The sequence below is a fragment of the Syngnathoides biaculeatus genome, chromosome 4 (genome assembly GCF_019802595.1).
Source record: "Syngnathoides biaculeatus isolate LvHL_M chromosome 4, ASM1980259v1, whole genome shotgun sequence".
Taxonomy (NCBI): Eukaryota; Metazoa; Chordata; class Actinopteri; order Syngnathiformes; family Syngnathidae; genus Syngnathoides; species Syngnathoides biaculeatus.
Window position 1 is genome coordinate 31197060 of NC_084643.1, and position 18134 is coordinate 31215193.

Genomic DNA, 18134 nt, shown 5'->3' on the forward strand with positions numbered 1-18134 from the left:
AGGTTTATCTGCCAATGGCACATGGTGAGTTTGATGAGCCTATTCACTAATAAAGAGGGTATCATGTATCAGGCTCTATGCATTTGCGTCATTAATATGTGGAGAGCATAATTACATTGCTGTACTATTGACAGACACTCTCTTTTGGAAGGACTCAATTATGGGGAAAAAAAAGGAAGAGAAAGGAACTAAAGAAGAAATGATCCACAGGAGAATGAAGCGCCGACGAGAACCGATGAACATTCTTTTTCCACAAGAATAAGTGAGAAGAAAATGAACCACATTGAGCCACCTCCTTTCAATGCAGAAAAAAAAACACTTGTCATGGGGGCACATTTATCTTGAAGAGACAGAAACTTTGCCATTCTCTAATAGAAGCGGGCATCTTAGAATAATTCATAACTTGGTGTGATGATAACGGAAATCCAGCCATAATCAACACATGGTGAGATGTGTAAATGAAGAATTGGGGGAAAATGCATATACGTAAGGGTTTTTTTAATATTTAAATTTTACAGGATTAAAATAGAACAAATGATTTCATTACCTTGGCTCTGCTATGCAACACTGACTGTTTTTGCACTTCTTACACATTTGTTTTCACCAAAATTGGGGCTGAGAGCCTAACATATGCTAAGCCGACAATTTTAATGAACACATACGTACATCAACACTATCAGGCATAAACCCCATATCTCCAAATATGGTTGATTAAATATTTGTTGACAAATCCTTACTCTTGGTCTGTCCCCACATTGTCTGTTATTTTCACCTTTTTTAACAAATTTAGAAAAGTTTTGAAAAGATGGAGCAAATCTATTCACACTCTTCAATGCTCCACACTTGTAAAACATTTCCGTAATTGAATCAACACCAGATTGCAAGTCTAGATTTTTTTTTCTAAGACAATAACGGTGAAAATAGTTACATTCCATACACTTGAGCCTGTTTTGTCAAAAATTGAAAGTGCAATTAATGCTTTGATGCAGAATGAAGCATAAAGTTTGCATGCGGATTCTTCCCCTTCACTTAAACTGCTAAGTCACCTCTATTTTATTTTATAATGTGATTATTGGCGCTAACACCTTTTGAGAAATAGTTTGCAAAGATAATGCAGTGACAGTCATTTGCTTTTTTGAGGTATTGAAAGATTTTTGTCCAGATGGCATTGCATGAGTTATATATTGTTCACGGCTTGAATTTGTTCCTAAAAGGTTACAAATTGGTCAGGCAAATGACAGAATGGATTTTGGAGATTTCACATCTGTATTGTCCAAGGTTAAAGGACAAGGGAATGAAAGAGCTTGATTTTTGAACTTTTCCAGAGAACAGTTCTCTTTTTGTGCCAGTAGGGATTCTGTGTAATGTTTCACTGTATTGATTGAAAATCATTAAAAATAAAAAAGCCTGGGGAACTTCTGTGGTCCTGCCTGTTTTTCGACTAATCTACGGCGCAAAGTCTTAAAAGTTAAGGAAAGATGGTGGGATCACTAATGGGTGAACAAATTAATAGCTTCTGTGACCGACAGGTCAGGAAGAAGAATTCCCGTGGAGCCGCTCCAGGACCAGGCCAGAAGCAGAATCACATTAAACCTACGCTAACAATAACTGCTCAATGATTCCTCCACCGCTGTCACGAGTACGCCAGTAAAACACGTCATCTGTTTATCCTCAGTAACATTTTCTTTGCTGAGTAATCCTTTGGCATTCACTGGTGACTTGCAGGGTTCTCAGACCATGTGCAACTAATGCCCATGTTCCTAATGCACTATGCTTTTGAAATAAAAGCTTTCTATTACGGGCGTGTGTGCGGATGGACTCCATTGACGGGAAACCTTTGGAGCACAAGTGACCTCCTAAAATTTCCAAATGCATACGTCTTGACCGACATAGCCGCTCGCTTTTAATGGAAATTACCTCCCCTGTGAAATGTGGTTATCAGCAAGAGAGGCTCATAACTCATGCAAGTTTAATGATTATCAATCAGACAGTTTAATGCTTTCGTGGCAGGTGATTGGTGTCATTGATTGGCTTATACACACAGAGACCTTTATGCAGGCCCCACAGACAGGAAGTCTTTTAAAAGCCTGGACACATAGTTGTCTTTGTCCACGTAGCAAATATGTTGTCAAAATTGTATGTCAAAAGGAGTGACCTGATCTGGTAAGTTGCGATTTTAGATATAATACAATGCAAAATAACTTAGGGAAAGGGGTTTCTTTTTTTCAATTTACGTTGCCCATGGCAGAGGTCTGAAGACTGCACTTCCAGCTTCTTTGTTCTGAGTCTAATGCCAATGTTTTGTTAAAACCCCTCAGTGCCTGAGATCAGCTAACAAGGAACTTTTGTTATTTACTTTAGTTGCATCGGGATTTCTGTCAACTCTCGTGGAAATACATCCAAGCGCGCTTTGGAGTTTGTTGTTTCAGACAGGTGGCTCCATAAGAGCTAAATTGTCTAAGGCAGGCATGGTTTAGGAAATAAAGTTACAATTTGTGTCTACAATGCAAGTGCAAGGGCAAGGTGAAAAAAAAAAAAAGAGTCATCAGATAAAAGGACTACATTGCATCCCACTGAATATTTTGTGGATTTTATGCTTTCCAATACACAAGTGAATAACTGCAAAAATAGAATTTAGATTCAATGGAGAAGTTAAACAACAACAAAGGAGAGCGATTTAGTTTTTTCAGCATGTGGATGTTGGTCAGGGTAAGGAGGCACTTTGTATTTATTGTATTTGACAGTAAAGTTTTTTTCTGGTGAAAGAAGAGAGTATTGAATGAGTTAAGGATCTACTCGACCAATAAGTGACAAGCAGTGGTTTATATTGAATCTATTGGCTTGTTTAGAAGGCTATTACTTGGTAATAGCTGCTTTTACAGACGAAACATATTAAATGGTCTTGGTGTCTTTTATTCATTTGTATCTATGATACTGAAATGTAATGATATTTCGTAGCACTCTTCAGCTGTAATTCCCGTGGAAGGAAGTGTCTTCAAATCAGAAGGGAGTGTGTACCAATCTCCAGACACTTTCTCCAAAGTTAACTCCAGGTGCTGTGCAGATTCTCCTGTCTGCCTCCTATAGCACGCGTGAGTCGGCAATCAGCAGGGGGTTCAAGCGAAATGTGTCACGCTTCTTCACAAATGAAGTTTCCACAAGCTGAGATGAAAGTGGATGATGTGCCTTCTTCCTCCTGTCACATAGTTTTCAGTATTAGGCCTGTCACGATCGAAGCTTTTTAAAATTGATTATACTAATGTTATTTTCTAAAGGCGGCACGGTGACTCAGCTGGAAAAGTGTTGGCCTCACAGTTTGGAGGACCCGGGTTCGATCCTGGCCCCACTTGTGTGGAGTTTGCATGTTCTCCCCATGCCTGCGTGGGTTTTCTCTGGGTACTCCGTTTCCCTCCCACATGCCAAAAGCATGCGACATTAATTGGACACTCTAAATTGCCCCTAGGTGTGATTGTGAGTGTGGCTGTCTGTCTCTATGTACCCCGGGATTGGCTGACAACCAGTTCAGGGTGTACCCCGCCTCCTGCCCTTTGACAGCTGGGATATGCTCCAGCACTCCCTGCGACCCTTGTGAGGATAAGCGGTGAAGAAAATGGATGGATGGATTGATGGATGGATAGTTTAAGTACTTGAGTTATTGCTCCTCCCCCCAGCCTTACCTAATAAATAGATTATTATTAGAAGTATTTTTACGAAAAAAGATGTTTTATCCTCCATTATGAGTACTGAACTTATATCCTGAAACTGCCTATGTTGGTAGTCTATTGTCTGAACTCTACAGAATTTGAAACAAAAAAGATCAACCTTTGCAAAACAGTTTACATTCAAGATTCATTAGCGCCTAGCAATTACCATTTTACGTTTAAAAAAAAAAAAAAAAGCTTTTATTCAGCTCACTCATATGTCATGTTATATGTACATTGCACACCTAATAGTGTCTCAAAAATCATTTAAGAATGCTCCTGTGTTGTTTTTTATCATGCTTGTCAGTGGCCCAATCTGTAATAAATGTCAATGTGAAATATTGGTTCCGGCGGCACCAAACATTGTTCCGGGAAAAAACTTTTTATGGGTCCTGGTGGTGCTCCAAGGCAGAGATTCTACGTCGACCTATTTTTGAAGTACATTGATCAGTTATTAGATTTTCCCCCAGCCCTACTTAGTATAATATACATTCATGTGATGCCCTTTAAAGGCATGGTGGGACCCACTTCATGGTCAAGCTCGAGACTTAACATGCCAATGTCTTCCCAAGGATTGATAGCTGGAGAGAAAACATAACCTGTCATTTACTCACACTGAAACCGCTAAAGGATTAATGGAAAACCACTGGATATTTACCACCGACAAATGAGTTGAAAGATGTAATGAATCGAAATGAGCCACCGGTTGTTTGACTCATTAAAAAATCATGTCACTAAACCTCAGCACCTTTGATGAGGGGGAGGGGGGGCCGGATCTGTCAAAGCTCTAATGTCTGTCAGATACTCCATTTCTGGCAGAGGTCCCGGGACACCACAGTGAGACCCTCAAGAACTGTTTTTTCTCATGCAGGCATCACAAAGGAACTTTCATCATAATTTGTTTACAGATCAGAGATGGAGTGCCTACTACGCTCATCTCCCTTCTGGAATAAATGCTGTAATGATTGAGGAGATTTTACCAGGCAACATGTACAGGCATGAGAAAACGAGACCATTTGGGGAGGGTAACACTGCTGTGCAACACTTCCCTTCCTTCCTTCTTCCTCATCAGCTCAATTATTTCTTCAAGCGTGCTGATACTGAATGCCAAAGGCGGCCTACGGGAATCGTTATTTGGCACCAGGAGTCCTGCATCAAATGTACGCAGCAGGGAAAATCTCAGTGTTTGCTTTATGATGCAATCATCAACACATTTACATGGCTAGGTTCCCATTTTTGAGATCTAATGACGGATATGTTTAGCTAGAAAGAGGTCTTGGCTGCAGAACTGATTTCTCCTGCAATGAATTTGAAAAATATGCATGGCACTGCTCTGCAGGGGGTGCCAACCCTCCTCATGGAGCTGGAAGAGATCGCTGGATAGACTGCTACATTTGAGACTCCAGTGATATACCTAAACGATATCCTAGTGTGTTCATCTCTCCATTTTCTACACATTGCTCTTCAGGGGAAAAGGTGAGCAAAGGAGAGAACTCACAAAAACACTTTTAGATCATGCTTTCATATTCTCTGCACTGCTTGGCTTTACATATTCAGCTGAACATTCACGAATTAGCTGTCTTGTTGTGAATGGACCGACTAATTACAATTGACACTAAGTTTGGGAAACTTGTTTGTAAATGAAGTGAATAGAATTTGATTAGCACTTCAAAAACACAGACAAAATTATTGAGTCTGTTTCCGGCAGTTAAATGATGGCAACAATTCAAATGTACAATAGCTAAGTCTACACACACACACACACACACACACACACACACACACACACACTTTGGGGGATAAAAAAGCAAATATGTCATTACAATTCCTGGCTCAACAACAAAATCTTTGGACACATCGAAACAAATATTGAACAGTTGGGTCACAGTGGTTCAGTTCTGTACCCTTGGGTTGGCCAGTGGTTTCTACCTTTAGGTTAAGCAAATTATCTCAACGTTAACCCACCTAAATCCAAGATTTAAGAGAGTCCTTGTTGGTTGAGCTCTCTTCCAAGTTTTTCAACCTTGCCACAAGGTCTTGCAACTCAGAGTAGAAAAGTCCATGGTCAACCCTTTTTGCCAACCTCCAGATAAGGACTAAATTCGCTTCCATCTTGTCCTCCCTTGAGTCCACCAGATTACAGATATTAAATGGACGTCGTGGTAGGCAAGATTCGGTCACATCTAATTTGCCACGGCCTGGGATCTACACAAGGGAATCAGCATTTTACACCTACTAGTGTTGAAGAGGAGATGAGCGACAGGGCTTTACGCCATGAAGGGAACGACAGCTTTAGAAAGAGAGAGCTCTCTGAGGTAGAGAGCGACAACTGTGAAAAATCATGAGGAATGTATTTGTCAGACAATCCGCAGGTATGGAAGAAGAGCAGAGTTCACGAGTCAGATTTGCATTTTAATAGTAATAACCCACTGAGATTACGCAGAGCGAAACTAGAAGCACGTCAAAGCTCCCGAACATGGCAGATTTCACAGTGCCGAAGCGCAATGTCCTGTCGCTGAAACAGTACAGCAGTTGAAGCATTATGCATTTAGACAACCTATTTCCTGTAAATTACTTCCCGTTTTTGCTTTTTAGCTATCCATCTCAGTAGAGATATAACTGACTCAACAAGGAAGTTTTATTTTTGAGCGTATAAATATTTGACTTTCACTTTTAATTATTTTATTTGGAGAGATTTTACTTTGCTACAAGTCTCAGTTGCAGCCATTGCAGAGTAAAGCAAAAAAAATGGTGTAGGAAATACAAGTTGGCTCATGAAGAATGATGATCTCCCGCTTCAAGTCAAGTCAGTTTCTCATTTCACACTAGACAGAAGTGATGAAATACCACAGACTGCAGCGGAAGAAAAGAAAATGGACATACAGGAACTGTCGTCTTGCGGTATATGGAACTGAATCCCAATTGTGTCAATTAAACCACAGTCACAAAAAGTTTTAAGATTCTTTACCCACTGAAGCCTTTCATGTGCATTTTATGTCTTGATGTAGTGATAAACGCTAATAAAAAAAAAAAGTGCGTCTAACCCGCACAAGGCAATTGTGCAGCACTAGACTAAATTTTACCGATATAATTCACAATATATTAATGGAAAATCATTTTTACTTACATCCATCGATTTGTCTAAAAATATAAGCACAAATTTGCAGTCTGGATAATTTAAGTCAGAGCTGCTTTCGAAAATGAAAAAAATTAAAAAAACATTATTCGGTACATTTACCAATTTGGGTTAGAGCAAAAATGATCAATTTTCTTTTCAAATCTTTCAGATTCTGGCCAATCTACAGCTCACCGTTGTATCCTTACTTCCTCCCAAAGTACTTCCCAGCCCATTTATCCTATAGAGCACCTTTTAAAAGCTCACCATACAATATGAAGCCTCTAGAATCAAGTATGCAGTGTTCGTCTTTCACATAAAACGCACAGTGCTGTTACAAGCAAGGCAAAAAACGGCCCCTAAGAATGTGGCCTTAAATAAAGGCAAATACAAGAAAAATTACATCTAACGTATGTGTTACAGTGATCCATCTGTCTGTCTATTGTCTATTCATCTATCCATCATCTACCCATCCAGCTGTCGTCGTCTGTCTATCCATCTTTCTCTGCAAGTTTATCCATTATCTATCTTTCCATTTATACACCCATCCATCAACTCATATCTTCCATCTCCCATTGACCTTTCTCAGCTGTGTGAAACCCTCTTACCCCATTTTTGCAGGAAAGCAGCAGAGCGAACATGACTTATGGGGTTTTCTTGGGGGAAGTACCAGCGAACAAATGCTCGCAAGCCTTTGAATTCTTGCTCCATGCAAATATGTGACTGACTTGTTAGTAAGGTTGATCTCCTTCCTCGTCATCATTCTGTTCATTTCTCTACCGATGTTGCACTGCATCTGTTGGGCTCCATGTTGACATGAGTTCCATTCGTGCATCTAATTTTAAGAGCCGCTTCAGCTTCTGTCTGATTAACAATTTACCAGGCCGTCAGTCAGCCTCCTCCATGGCGCCGTAATCAGTCTCATCAGCGTGCAGGCAGTAAGGCACATATTTTCAACTGGAGTCCAACGGGTCCACAACTTACATGGAATACAGTGGCAGAAAAGTGGCCATGAAGTCACAGTGAGCACAAAATTAATCGAAATGACAGAATGAGATAAACTGTCGCCATATAGCAGAGCAGCAATACGAGAGAAGGCCTTTTCTCACCGCAGCGAGGCTGCTTTGGTGCCACGAGCTGGCTCAGAGTAATGCGTACCTCGCTTCTGTCGCAGCCGCATATTTTATGCTTGTACTTTGAAGACTGCGCTCAGGCACACTGAGAGGCTTGACCCACTCTGTCATGCGTAAGCACCTTTAAAAGGATTATGATACAGTGTCACAGTGGATTTTTGTAAATAGACGTGAAGAAATCCGCCGTGAGACGCCATCCGCCCCACCGTGGTGAAGATGCATCACATTCAATCACAGAGGGCGCCATCCTCGAGTCGAGAGTCATAAGAAAGGCTGCATCTTGTTACTACAAACATTCCATCAACTCGGAAAGGATTAGCTTTACTTTCTTTGTAAGAAAAAAAAAAACAAAACAATTCCAAATCCGTTAAAGACCGTGTCTGAAATTAACAGAGCAGTGATTCTTTAACCAGGGTGCCGTGGCACATTAGCGTACTGTGAGATCAGCGAATATAGTATATCACTTATCACGTAGCTTAAATTAAAGAGGCCCATATTTCACACTGAGATGGTCAATTTTGTTGTGTTCCTGATTCCTGTCTACTGTTCATATTTTTGCTTTGCCTCCTCTGAATTTTGCACTAATGGGCAACACCTTGTCGCCTTACCTGCCAGTTTGTATTTAAATAAAAGGCAGTTTTGGTTGAAGGAAGGTGCCGGAATATTGCATCGGACTGCTTTTCGCAATTGTCGCGACTGTCTTATTTCGTCTCTTGCTTACATTTTACGGTATTCCGAGTGAGTACTTTTGTGTTCATCAGTCTTTCGTCTTTGTATTCTGTATTTTATGTTTTTGTATTTGTTTTGTGTTTTATCTCCTTCCTTCTTTCCTTGTGGTGCCGTGTGCCTCCTTTAGATCATATTTAGTTTTACTTCTCGTTATGTTTTCTTTTACTGTGTCCCATGTTCCTGTCTTCTCATGCTCGTTCGGTTCTCATTTCCATCTTTTCTTGTCAGTCATGTTCTTTGTGTTTACCAATCAGTTCCCTCCAGCTACTTATGTACGTCTTCTACAGCTGTAGTCGTGAGTGTACCCAAAAACCCCAGCCTCTGCGCTTGTTTTGTTTTGTCGTTTTACTTTTTTGGGGAAACTTTAATTTTTCTTTCAGAGTAATTTCTTAAATAAACCTTGTCTGTTTTTGAAAATACGCCTGCTTTTCTGCATTTAGGTCTACCTTTTACCACCAATTGAAATTCACGCAAACCTGAATTCTGTGACATTTATAGTTTGTAGTTTTTGTTTGTGACATCTCTTTGTCATTGTCTCTGTGTGTATTTTCATTTGGTTCGCATGTCATGTTGATTAAAATCTACTTAATTGCTCAGCAGTTGTCGCATCTGCTTCGAGATTCACTTGACGGCTGAAGCCAACCATCACAAATCTGTGAGTAAAAAGAGATGAGATCATTATTTCAGGATTCATATTTTGACATTTTTGTATGGAAGTGTGTCATGAGATTTAGCAAGCAATGTACCCAAAGAACATAAATGCAAACAGGAGAACATTCAAACTCCACCCAGAGATGCTAAAGGTGAACGAAAATCGGATTGTCTGAAGGTAGACATGAAAACCAATATTCTACTGCGCTGCTTACCCTCCAGTACCTTTTGAATATTAAGTACTTCATCATAGCTAACATCTACATGCTAAATGTGTTCATTGAGGGGCAGTTTCCCGTTTCTCTCATTTCTTGTCGAAGTGACAGTAATATTAGCGGATGTGGCACACCATTTAATATCACTTGCATGCACTTCGGGATAATTCCAAAATATCAAAAAAAGGTGAAAATGAAAAGTGTATAACCAACTTATGATAAACTCATGATAAAGTAGCGAACAGCTTTCTTAGCAATTATTCTCATTACATTTAATATATGCATTTGCACTTTGAAACCTGAACAACCAAACAATCAAAAGAACATTTGATCAGCAGCCCAGAAAAGCAAACTGGAAGCTATGCACTTTCATTACAGTCCTTTACTAGGCCATTGTAGTGTGGCCATTTCATTATCATAAATGCTACACCTGTAATTAAACCACCTCAGCACGTAGACCAATGGAGAAAATACATTTGCACGGAAGCACTTTTTTTGCTCTGCGGTATTTTTGCTTGGTTCTTTGTACTAATCTACTGGAATTGAGATTATTCATCCATCCATTGATTTTCTATACCGCTTGTTGATCCCATCTGATTTTGTGTGAGCAATTGCAGAGATTCAAGATAAAAGACAGTGGGTATTTGGGAATATGTACTATTTTTTATTCTTTGAAAAGTACCCAGAGTACAGTATTTATCAATTTGTTAAGAGAATCAATTACAATCTAGTGCAGTGTAGAATTAAGATACATTTGCACGGTTTTCCATTCGAAACTGGCCCACTGAGGGCAACTGTAATGCTGATGCGGCTCAGACTAAAAATGACGATGACTTTGGCGTGTGACTCGCTCGCCGTGTACATGTGTGTAGTGCACCGGCACTATATGAAGGATGCAGCCAATTAACAGAATTCCCTGATTGACTACACTCAACACGATGCAGTGAAACATCTCAGAAACACCTCCACCTGCCGCAGTCTATCAAAGTGACTGAGGACTTAATTGCGCCATGCCTCTGCTGCACAAAGCATTGACGTCTTCATCCTAATTTTTTTTTTTCATTAAAAACGCAATGACTTCCACACACATGTAATGAATACCTAAAACGGATTGTATTTTCCAAAAGTAAATCAACAGCTTCACTTCTTTTGTGCAGAATTGACATGGTTTGTGCTTCAATGTAAATTGTTTTTTTCTTATTTTCCTGTGTCCCGTGTTCTTTTAGTCATTGCGTCCACCTTTTCTCATCAAGCTTCAACTTTGCGTTAACCAATCACCTCCCTCCATAGACTCATGTCTTGTCCAGGTGTTCTTGGTCGTCTTATCAATCTGTTTGTATTTACTTTCCTGCTTTCCTTCAATTTGCACAGCTGCATTATTGTCTGTTCCTGCAAATAGTTTCCTAAGTCATGTTATTTTTAACGTGTTCATCCCTTGTTTCTTGGTTACTCGAAATCTTACCTTTTGGGCTTAGTAAATTTAGCATTTTCTAACTTCGTGATTAATGGTTGCAGCTCATCCATCAAGTGATGGACTTGGAAGTGTAAGTGGAAGAAGCAAACATTTTTTGGGAAAGCCAGTAATCAATCATCAATAGAAGCTATACTTTAATTGAATTTGGCCAGAGTGTGTAGCAATTTGATGTAAAGATGTGGCCATCCTACGTTTCAATATTTGTACAGTCCAGCAGGAAAACCATTGAAAGGATGGTAGGTGATATGATTCAGTGTGACATGGCTCAATTTCAGACTTTGATCATTCAGAAACTCCAAAACTGCATTTTGACTGGAGTCTGTGCCACATTATTTTGGGTTCTAACATTTCAAAATGGTCACATGACCAGAAACGCTCTCTCACTCTCTTTTTGCTTTCACTGTCACAGTCGGGGCAACTGAAGGAGAGGAAGGCAAGGCAAACACACAGAGGACCAAAGTACAGTGAAGCAGGGACGCAAGGCATGACTCCTGGTATTTCCAAAAATATTTAATGTGAAAAACGGCAAACAGTCCAACTACCAAATAATCAAAGTAACAAAGAAAACCTTAAATAAACCTAAACTGCAAAAATGATAAGACACATAGAGACAATGGCATGGGCACTGACCAGGGAGTTAAATACACAAAAATGGACGAGACAAAGAGGAACACGTGGACTTGACATGAGTGGCTGGAGGAAGCTGATTGGTCGACAAAAGGGAGAACGTTAGCAACAGCAGGTCGACACAGTTACCAAAATGAGCACACGAGAGATTGGAAACATGGAACACAACAAACATGAAACAAAACCAAGTTAACCAACCCGACCAAAATGTAGACCATGACATTCACATTTTGCTGGAACCCCTTTGCATGCTGTTCTGCACCTGTTTTTAAGATTATAATCATTCAGTGCAATTAGTTTCAGGTTTTAAGAATGCTACTCAACTTGTGTGTTTGCATATGCTTGTCCCAGAACACACAAAAAGAACTCCACAGCAATTTTGTGTGTTTGCCAGACACAATCCTGGTTGCACATTTTAGGAGAGCAGCTTCCACATCTCTTTCAAGTTTGCATTCGTTTTTGCTCATGCAAGCCTTTTGTAAATCAGGCCTGACGTGCTTGGCAGACAAATGGAACCGACGCTGCTTCGTCACGGTTTAGAGCAAATTGGACATTCTGTATTGAGCCAACAGGTAGATGACAAAAGCCGAATCATTATGTAACCAATTGAACTGTCATTTTCTTGCCTTCCTTTAATGTGGCCATCGGGAAAACATTATTTAACCAAACAATTACGTTCCAATAAAATGGTCTTGAATAACTTGGGTAGGAAGGGAGTGAAAACGTCATCACAATTGACAAAAGTGGCAACAATTTTTATCCATGATGAGAACTCATGTACTGTTTCACACTTGACTTTTTGACTGTGACTCAAATAAAATGTTGACCCGTGTTCTGTGAATACCCACATAAATGACTCCAGTGGCGGACAAACATCAATGAGAAACGCCTATCTCGTGCATTTTCCTCTCTAACACCCACTTGTCCTCATGTCCTCCCTCACAACATCCATCAGCCTTTTCTTTGGTCTTCCTCTCGCTCTTTGCCTGGCAGCTCCATCCTCAGCACCCTTCTCCCACTATACTCACTCTCTCGCCTCTGGACATGTCCAAACCATCGAAGTCTGCGCTCTCTAACCTTGTCTCCAAAATATTCAACTTTGGCTGTCCCTCTAATGAGCTCATTTCAAATCCTATCCAACCTGCTCACTCTGAGGGACTGAGAGACCTCAGCACCTTCATTTCTGCTAGCTCCAGTTCTGCTTCCTGTTGTTTCTTCAGTGCCACCGTCTCTAATCCGTACATCATGGCCAGCCTCACCACTGTTTTATAAACTTTGCCCTTCCTCATAGCAGAGACTCTTCTGTCACATAGACCACCAGACACCTTCCGCCAACCATTCCACCCTCGCTATCTTTTCTCCCCAGAGCTTCACTCTTCCTCCTCCGCCCCTCACATTCATGCACATATATTCTGATTTACTTCGGTTAATCTTCAATCCTCTCCTTTCCAGTGCGTATGAACATCTATGAAACTAATCCCCGAGTGCCGTGATGAAAGAGAAATCACCTATTGTCCCTGATCCTAATGCATTGCTAAAGCATGTGCGTTGTAGTGAAACGTGAAGAAGTCTTGTTCTTCGGTGACAATAAAGTGAAAATGAAGCGGAGGCACTAAATCAGGCTCCAGCAAGTGGAGAATAGAGCAAATTAGAATGCCGGCCAAATAGCTTGAGATTAAAACCAGAAATCTCAGCACTTGGCACTGTGATCAATAAGTCAGCGGCATTGATTAACAACTTTCCCACCCACAGACATATTAGAGTCATTTCGCTCCAATATATAAATTCTATAGATCTGCTAAATGCTCCATTCAATGCCTTCTCTGTTCAGCCTTCTTGTCGCAAGCCTTAAATGTGATGGTAGAAACAAAATTAGACTGTTATGAAAGAGAAATAGAAAATATTGTCCACTCTGTTACTGTGCGCCACTAACTGGCATATATGAAAGACATAAACTTTAAGACGCAATCCCATAACCTTCAAGCATTCCGTCCTCTTCCCTCGCTTCAAACCTCCGTCGGTATGAACAGTCACAAAACAAATAAACAACGCTCCTTTTCTGCTCTTTAGATGCACGCCCACACGAGCACAAAAAGGGTTCAATTTCAGATATCTGCTCAGGGTTGCAGAAGATGTCGCCTTTCATTGTCAGTTTAAGGCACAATGTTTGATCCCACCTAATGCAGCTATGCAAATCAGCCATTGTTATTTTTTTTTTTCCCTGCGCGTGTCCTCGTTTTCTTTGCGGCGTGATAAGTCCCAGACAATTATCTCTCCACCTCAGATGCTGCATCCTGTGGCCTGTTTCCTAAAAATAGGCCAGCGGTTTTTGGCACTGCCCAAGAAAATAAATTGAAAAAAAAAAAATAAAAACAGTTAACTCATCAAAGAAAAATAATAATCCTGACTTTGTTGCGGTTTATAATTCCTGAAAATGAAAGTGTGCTGTTCCGCCATAATGGTTTTAGCCTTTCATTTAGGTTTTTTTCCCCCCCATTTGTTTTTGTTTTGCTTTGTTTGTGAGTGAGCATAAGAAAAAGCAGGCATGCATTGATCTGATTCTAACGAGGTAAAAAAAAAGAAAAGAAAAGTGAATTAAAGTCCTAAAACAATCTCTCACAAAAACAAGAAAGGACAACTTTTTTTTCCATTAAAAAAAGAAAAGAAAACCTAAAATATCAGATGTGATGAAAGATGAGAAATAACGGGATAAAATTAGGGGGGGGGATGAAAGGCTAGGCAGAAAATGACAAAATAGGCTTCTTTTAAAGAAAACATTTTTCGTGATTCATCTTTTTAACTGGTCAATGTTTGAATTCTTACAGAAACGTGATCATCCGGATCTTTGCAAAGACACACATCATAGAGTGAACAACTCAAGTCTATGGTGGCACAAAGCCAACAAAAGAGGGGATTTCAAACGTTTACACAGTCACGTTCAAATGATGGTTTTAATGTGACAACATTCCATTGCTATTTAGTGAAAGTCACTAAGATCTGTGAATTAATTCTGATGGTAAGACTTTTTTCTCATGATGGAGTATAACAACTTTCTTGCTTGTTCTAAAATACTGGCTTTATTCTCACGTGTTTTTTTTCTTCCAATGGTGTCTTATTTTTCCCCTCATAGTAGTACGACTTTAATTTGGTAATACAAGTGTACGTTGACTTATTAGTGCCTCAATTTTGAAATTTTGACAGGCCGTGGAGCAGTTATGGGACTCTAATGCCCTCGCATGTGGGCAAGGAGAGCCAGTCGGCAATGAACTATCAACCTTTTACTGGCAGGACAAAAATGAAATGACAACCCTTGCTTGGAGCTGCTGTAGACCACAACTCACACCCAGAACTTCACACTGAACTAACTGGCCATCCCAACTGCAGTGCCTCAAAGGTACACATGCAACACACAAATACTACAGTATGCATAGTAGCTACCCATTTATTGCTTTTGTTTTTGCTTTAGTTATTTTTTTTCTTGTTAAGAGACAGCTTTTTATGTACCAAATGCCTGCTTCATTCCCAAATTTACATTTTTTCCCCCTCATATGGCATAGTGTCCTTGTGACCCTAATGCTTGTCCTTTCTGCAACTGTACATCTCACGGGCAAACTAATGATAAACGGGGGGATTGGCGTGGGAAGTGGGGGTCCGTGGAATGTGGTGCCAATGAAGCGGTCTGCACATGCATATGTATGACGTGGTGTGACATATCAAAGAGAATGCGCAAGTAGGTGTGCCGCTTTGATTCAGCTCGATGGGAAATGCAAAGATGGACCTGCCATAATCTGCTGCTTTCTTCCCGTAATCCTGCAGTTTTCACCACATAATGAGGGGCGTGAAGAAGAGTGTGAGCATGTTGCGTAAGTCGTAGCTCTGTGTGTGTGTGTGTGTGTGTGTGTGTGTGTATGTTTGTGTTTGTGTGTTTGTGTCTGTGAGACTGTGGGTAGGGCAGTGTATGTGTATAAAATGATTTTTTTTTCATTGTAATTACAATGACTGTCAAATATCCGCTGAATTTCACAATTTGAGGTGGAGCCTGGTCCCTATCATCCTCGAATAGTAGGGGGATGAAGACGGTCACAGCTCCTCAGTAAACAGCTGAGTAATGATAGTTGTTTTTCACAGAGGAAAACAAAAAATGCCTGTCATTATTTTGTCTACAAGTGTTGCGCCACCATTTATACTCTGTTGCCTCAAGGGTTATGACATTACAACATCAATGCTATTTGTTAGCCTGTCTATGGCATTTTACATCTTGTGCAAACTTTTGTGCAACAAAGGTTTGTGATGCGGTTTAATACACATACATAAATACACAACTTGTAAGTTTATGTTATGCTAGTTTGACAGCATATTCACTGGCAGGGGAAAATTTTGATTCTCTGCCAAACTTGAATTTAATTGAGTAGAGTGCCTTCCTACCATAGAGTACTTGTATGTCAATTATTATTATTATTATTTTTTGCAAGTCAATAATAATGGTGATAATAATAATAATGACTTGAAAGTTGGGTTCCTTGTTTCTCAACGGGCAGTTCTATTTGCACCAACGTGCAGTTTATGGAACAAAAATGAGTTGTTATTCATTTTGTAGTGCACAGGAAAAAACGACAACAACTACACACCGCAGGTGCATCGTGCTCCCAGCATGCACCTCTTTTCAATGACCCCTGCTTCTGTCTGCCAAGAAATGAGATTTTTGCCCATTTCCGGTGGGACTGAGTTGGGGAAGAGCAATCCTGTGCTCATTAGAATTGCTCCATGTCCAGCCCTGGCGAAAGCTCGCAAGACCCAATTTGTTGTCACTCTACTGGATGCACTCGACAGTGGGACGCTGGCTCACAAATCACCAATTATCGGGCGGGGTGTCGATGCTCGTGCAGAGCGCGGTACTACTGAGCCGCCAAGTGGAGCGTCTGCAAACTTCAACAAGGGGTGGGTGGGGGAGAGGAAGGAGGGAGGAGGCAAAAGCGTCCAGGTGCCTGCCCTGGTTAAGTTGCGCAATCACTCAGAATGCATGCACAACTAAAACAAAGAAGGAAAAAAAGAACGTTCCAAATAGCAAATGTTTTCACTGCATTCTAAGTTTATCCTTGAATCTTCATTTGCACATACGCACATTCCTGATGAAACACGCAGGATCGATCGAAATCCATCTGAATCGCACATTTTTTAATGATTCGATCAGTGCCCAATAATCAATCAAGTCTGCATTACGTGCAAACTTTCCACTCTCTGCCGTGTCTTACTTACCATCAGCAATAAAGGTCTTCATGGTTTAAGACGGGGCGTTATCGGCGTTAGAAAAGCCGGGTAATTCCAAGCAGTTTGCGCACAGATATCCACGCAAAGAGGAGATAATTGGCAAATCCGGAGGTTACAAATGCGAGGGGATGGCCAGTCTGCGACGCCTGCAAACTTTAGCCGCGGGTCTTCCCGAGTGGGCAGCCCGGTGCGTGCCTGCACCCGAGCTCAGTCATGGGGGCGACTTGAAGGCAGTGAGTCAGTCACAATCATCCACTTTGGGATCGGCGCGCTCGGATCGAGACACCAGTCGACGCCGAAATATGTAGGGCGGGAAAACAGCTCCGAGGAAGAGCCGAGGGTCCACTCACGCATAAAAAAAAAAAAAAAAAAACAGGAGGGGGATGGGGGGAATCAGCGGGTCAGGCAAAATAAGATTGAATCCATGTTTTGTTTTGTTTTTTTTAAATCACGTCCTTTTGTCCAATCCTGTCTGGAGTTCTCAAGTAAAAAGATGGGAGAAGTGTTAGGATGCGCATGGATGGTGCGCGCCAGTGTGTGTGGTGATGGTGGTGGGTGGGGGGGGGGGGCGGCTGCGAAGTAGGAGGTGGGAGGAGAAAAAGAGAGCGAGCAAGATGAAGAGAATTCCGAAATAAATGTTTCATGTGTCCGCATCACGCTACTAAAATGTCCATCCGATCATCTCAAACAATTTCCACGGCAAAGAAACATAAAAGTTGCATTCTGAACTGCGATTTCTGCCTGCATGGCTTCGCATGAGCCCTAAAGTTATTTATAGATCCATAATCCCTAACGGAAGAAGACTTTTTTCCCCCTTTTCATTTGTTTTTTTCAACGTAGATTTTTTTTCGGACTGGATGTGATACTTAATTGCTTATTCACTCAGACATGTCTTGCTGCGCTGTGCTGCATGCACGCCGATGAATGTTTTATGTGCACCGGGTGGGTCTCTTTGGCTGCCTGGCTGGCTTGCATGGGAAGTTGACGTGAGGAGAATTGATGTGGGTCGGACACAAGGCAGGCACGCACCTGCACGCGAGAGGAGCCCACAAAGAGCCGAGCGGCCAGCCAGGCAACGCACGCTGGGACCTGCAGCACGTGCTGAGTCTGAGGCTTCATATGTGTTCCTTCTTTTCTATGTAATAGGTATATATTCTATCACTTGTTAGTATTAGGGCTGTGTCAGCGTATAACGTAAAAATATATATAGTTGGATGCATT

At 41.0% G+C, this 18134-nt stretch overlaps 1 protein-coding gene across 1 annotated transcript in view; it reads right to left on the bottom strand.

The window, feature by feature from the left end:
• rtn4r (reticulon 4 receptor) overlaps nucleotides 1–17246 on the bottom strand; it is a 46253-nt gene extending 29007 nt beyond the window's left edge. The window contains exon 1 of the mRNA XM_061817943.1: nucleotides 16902–17246. Within this exon, the coding sequence (XP_061673927.1) occupies nucleotides 16902–16923 (22 nt within the window). The 5' untranslated portion in view covers nucleotides 16924–17246. The remainder of the gene's footprint in view (nucleotides 1–16901) is intronic.
• Between the last annotated feature and the right edge of the window lie 888 nt (nucleotides 17247–18134).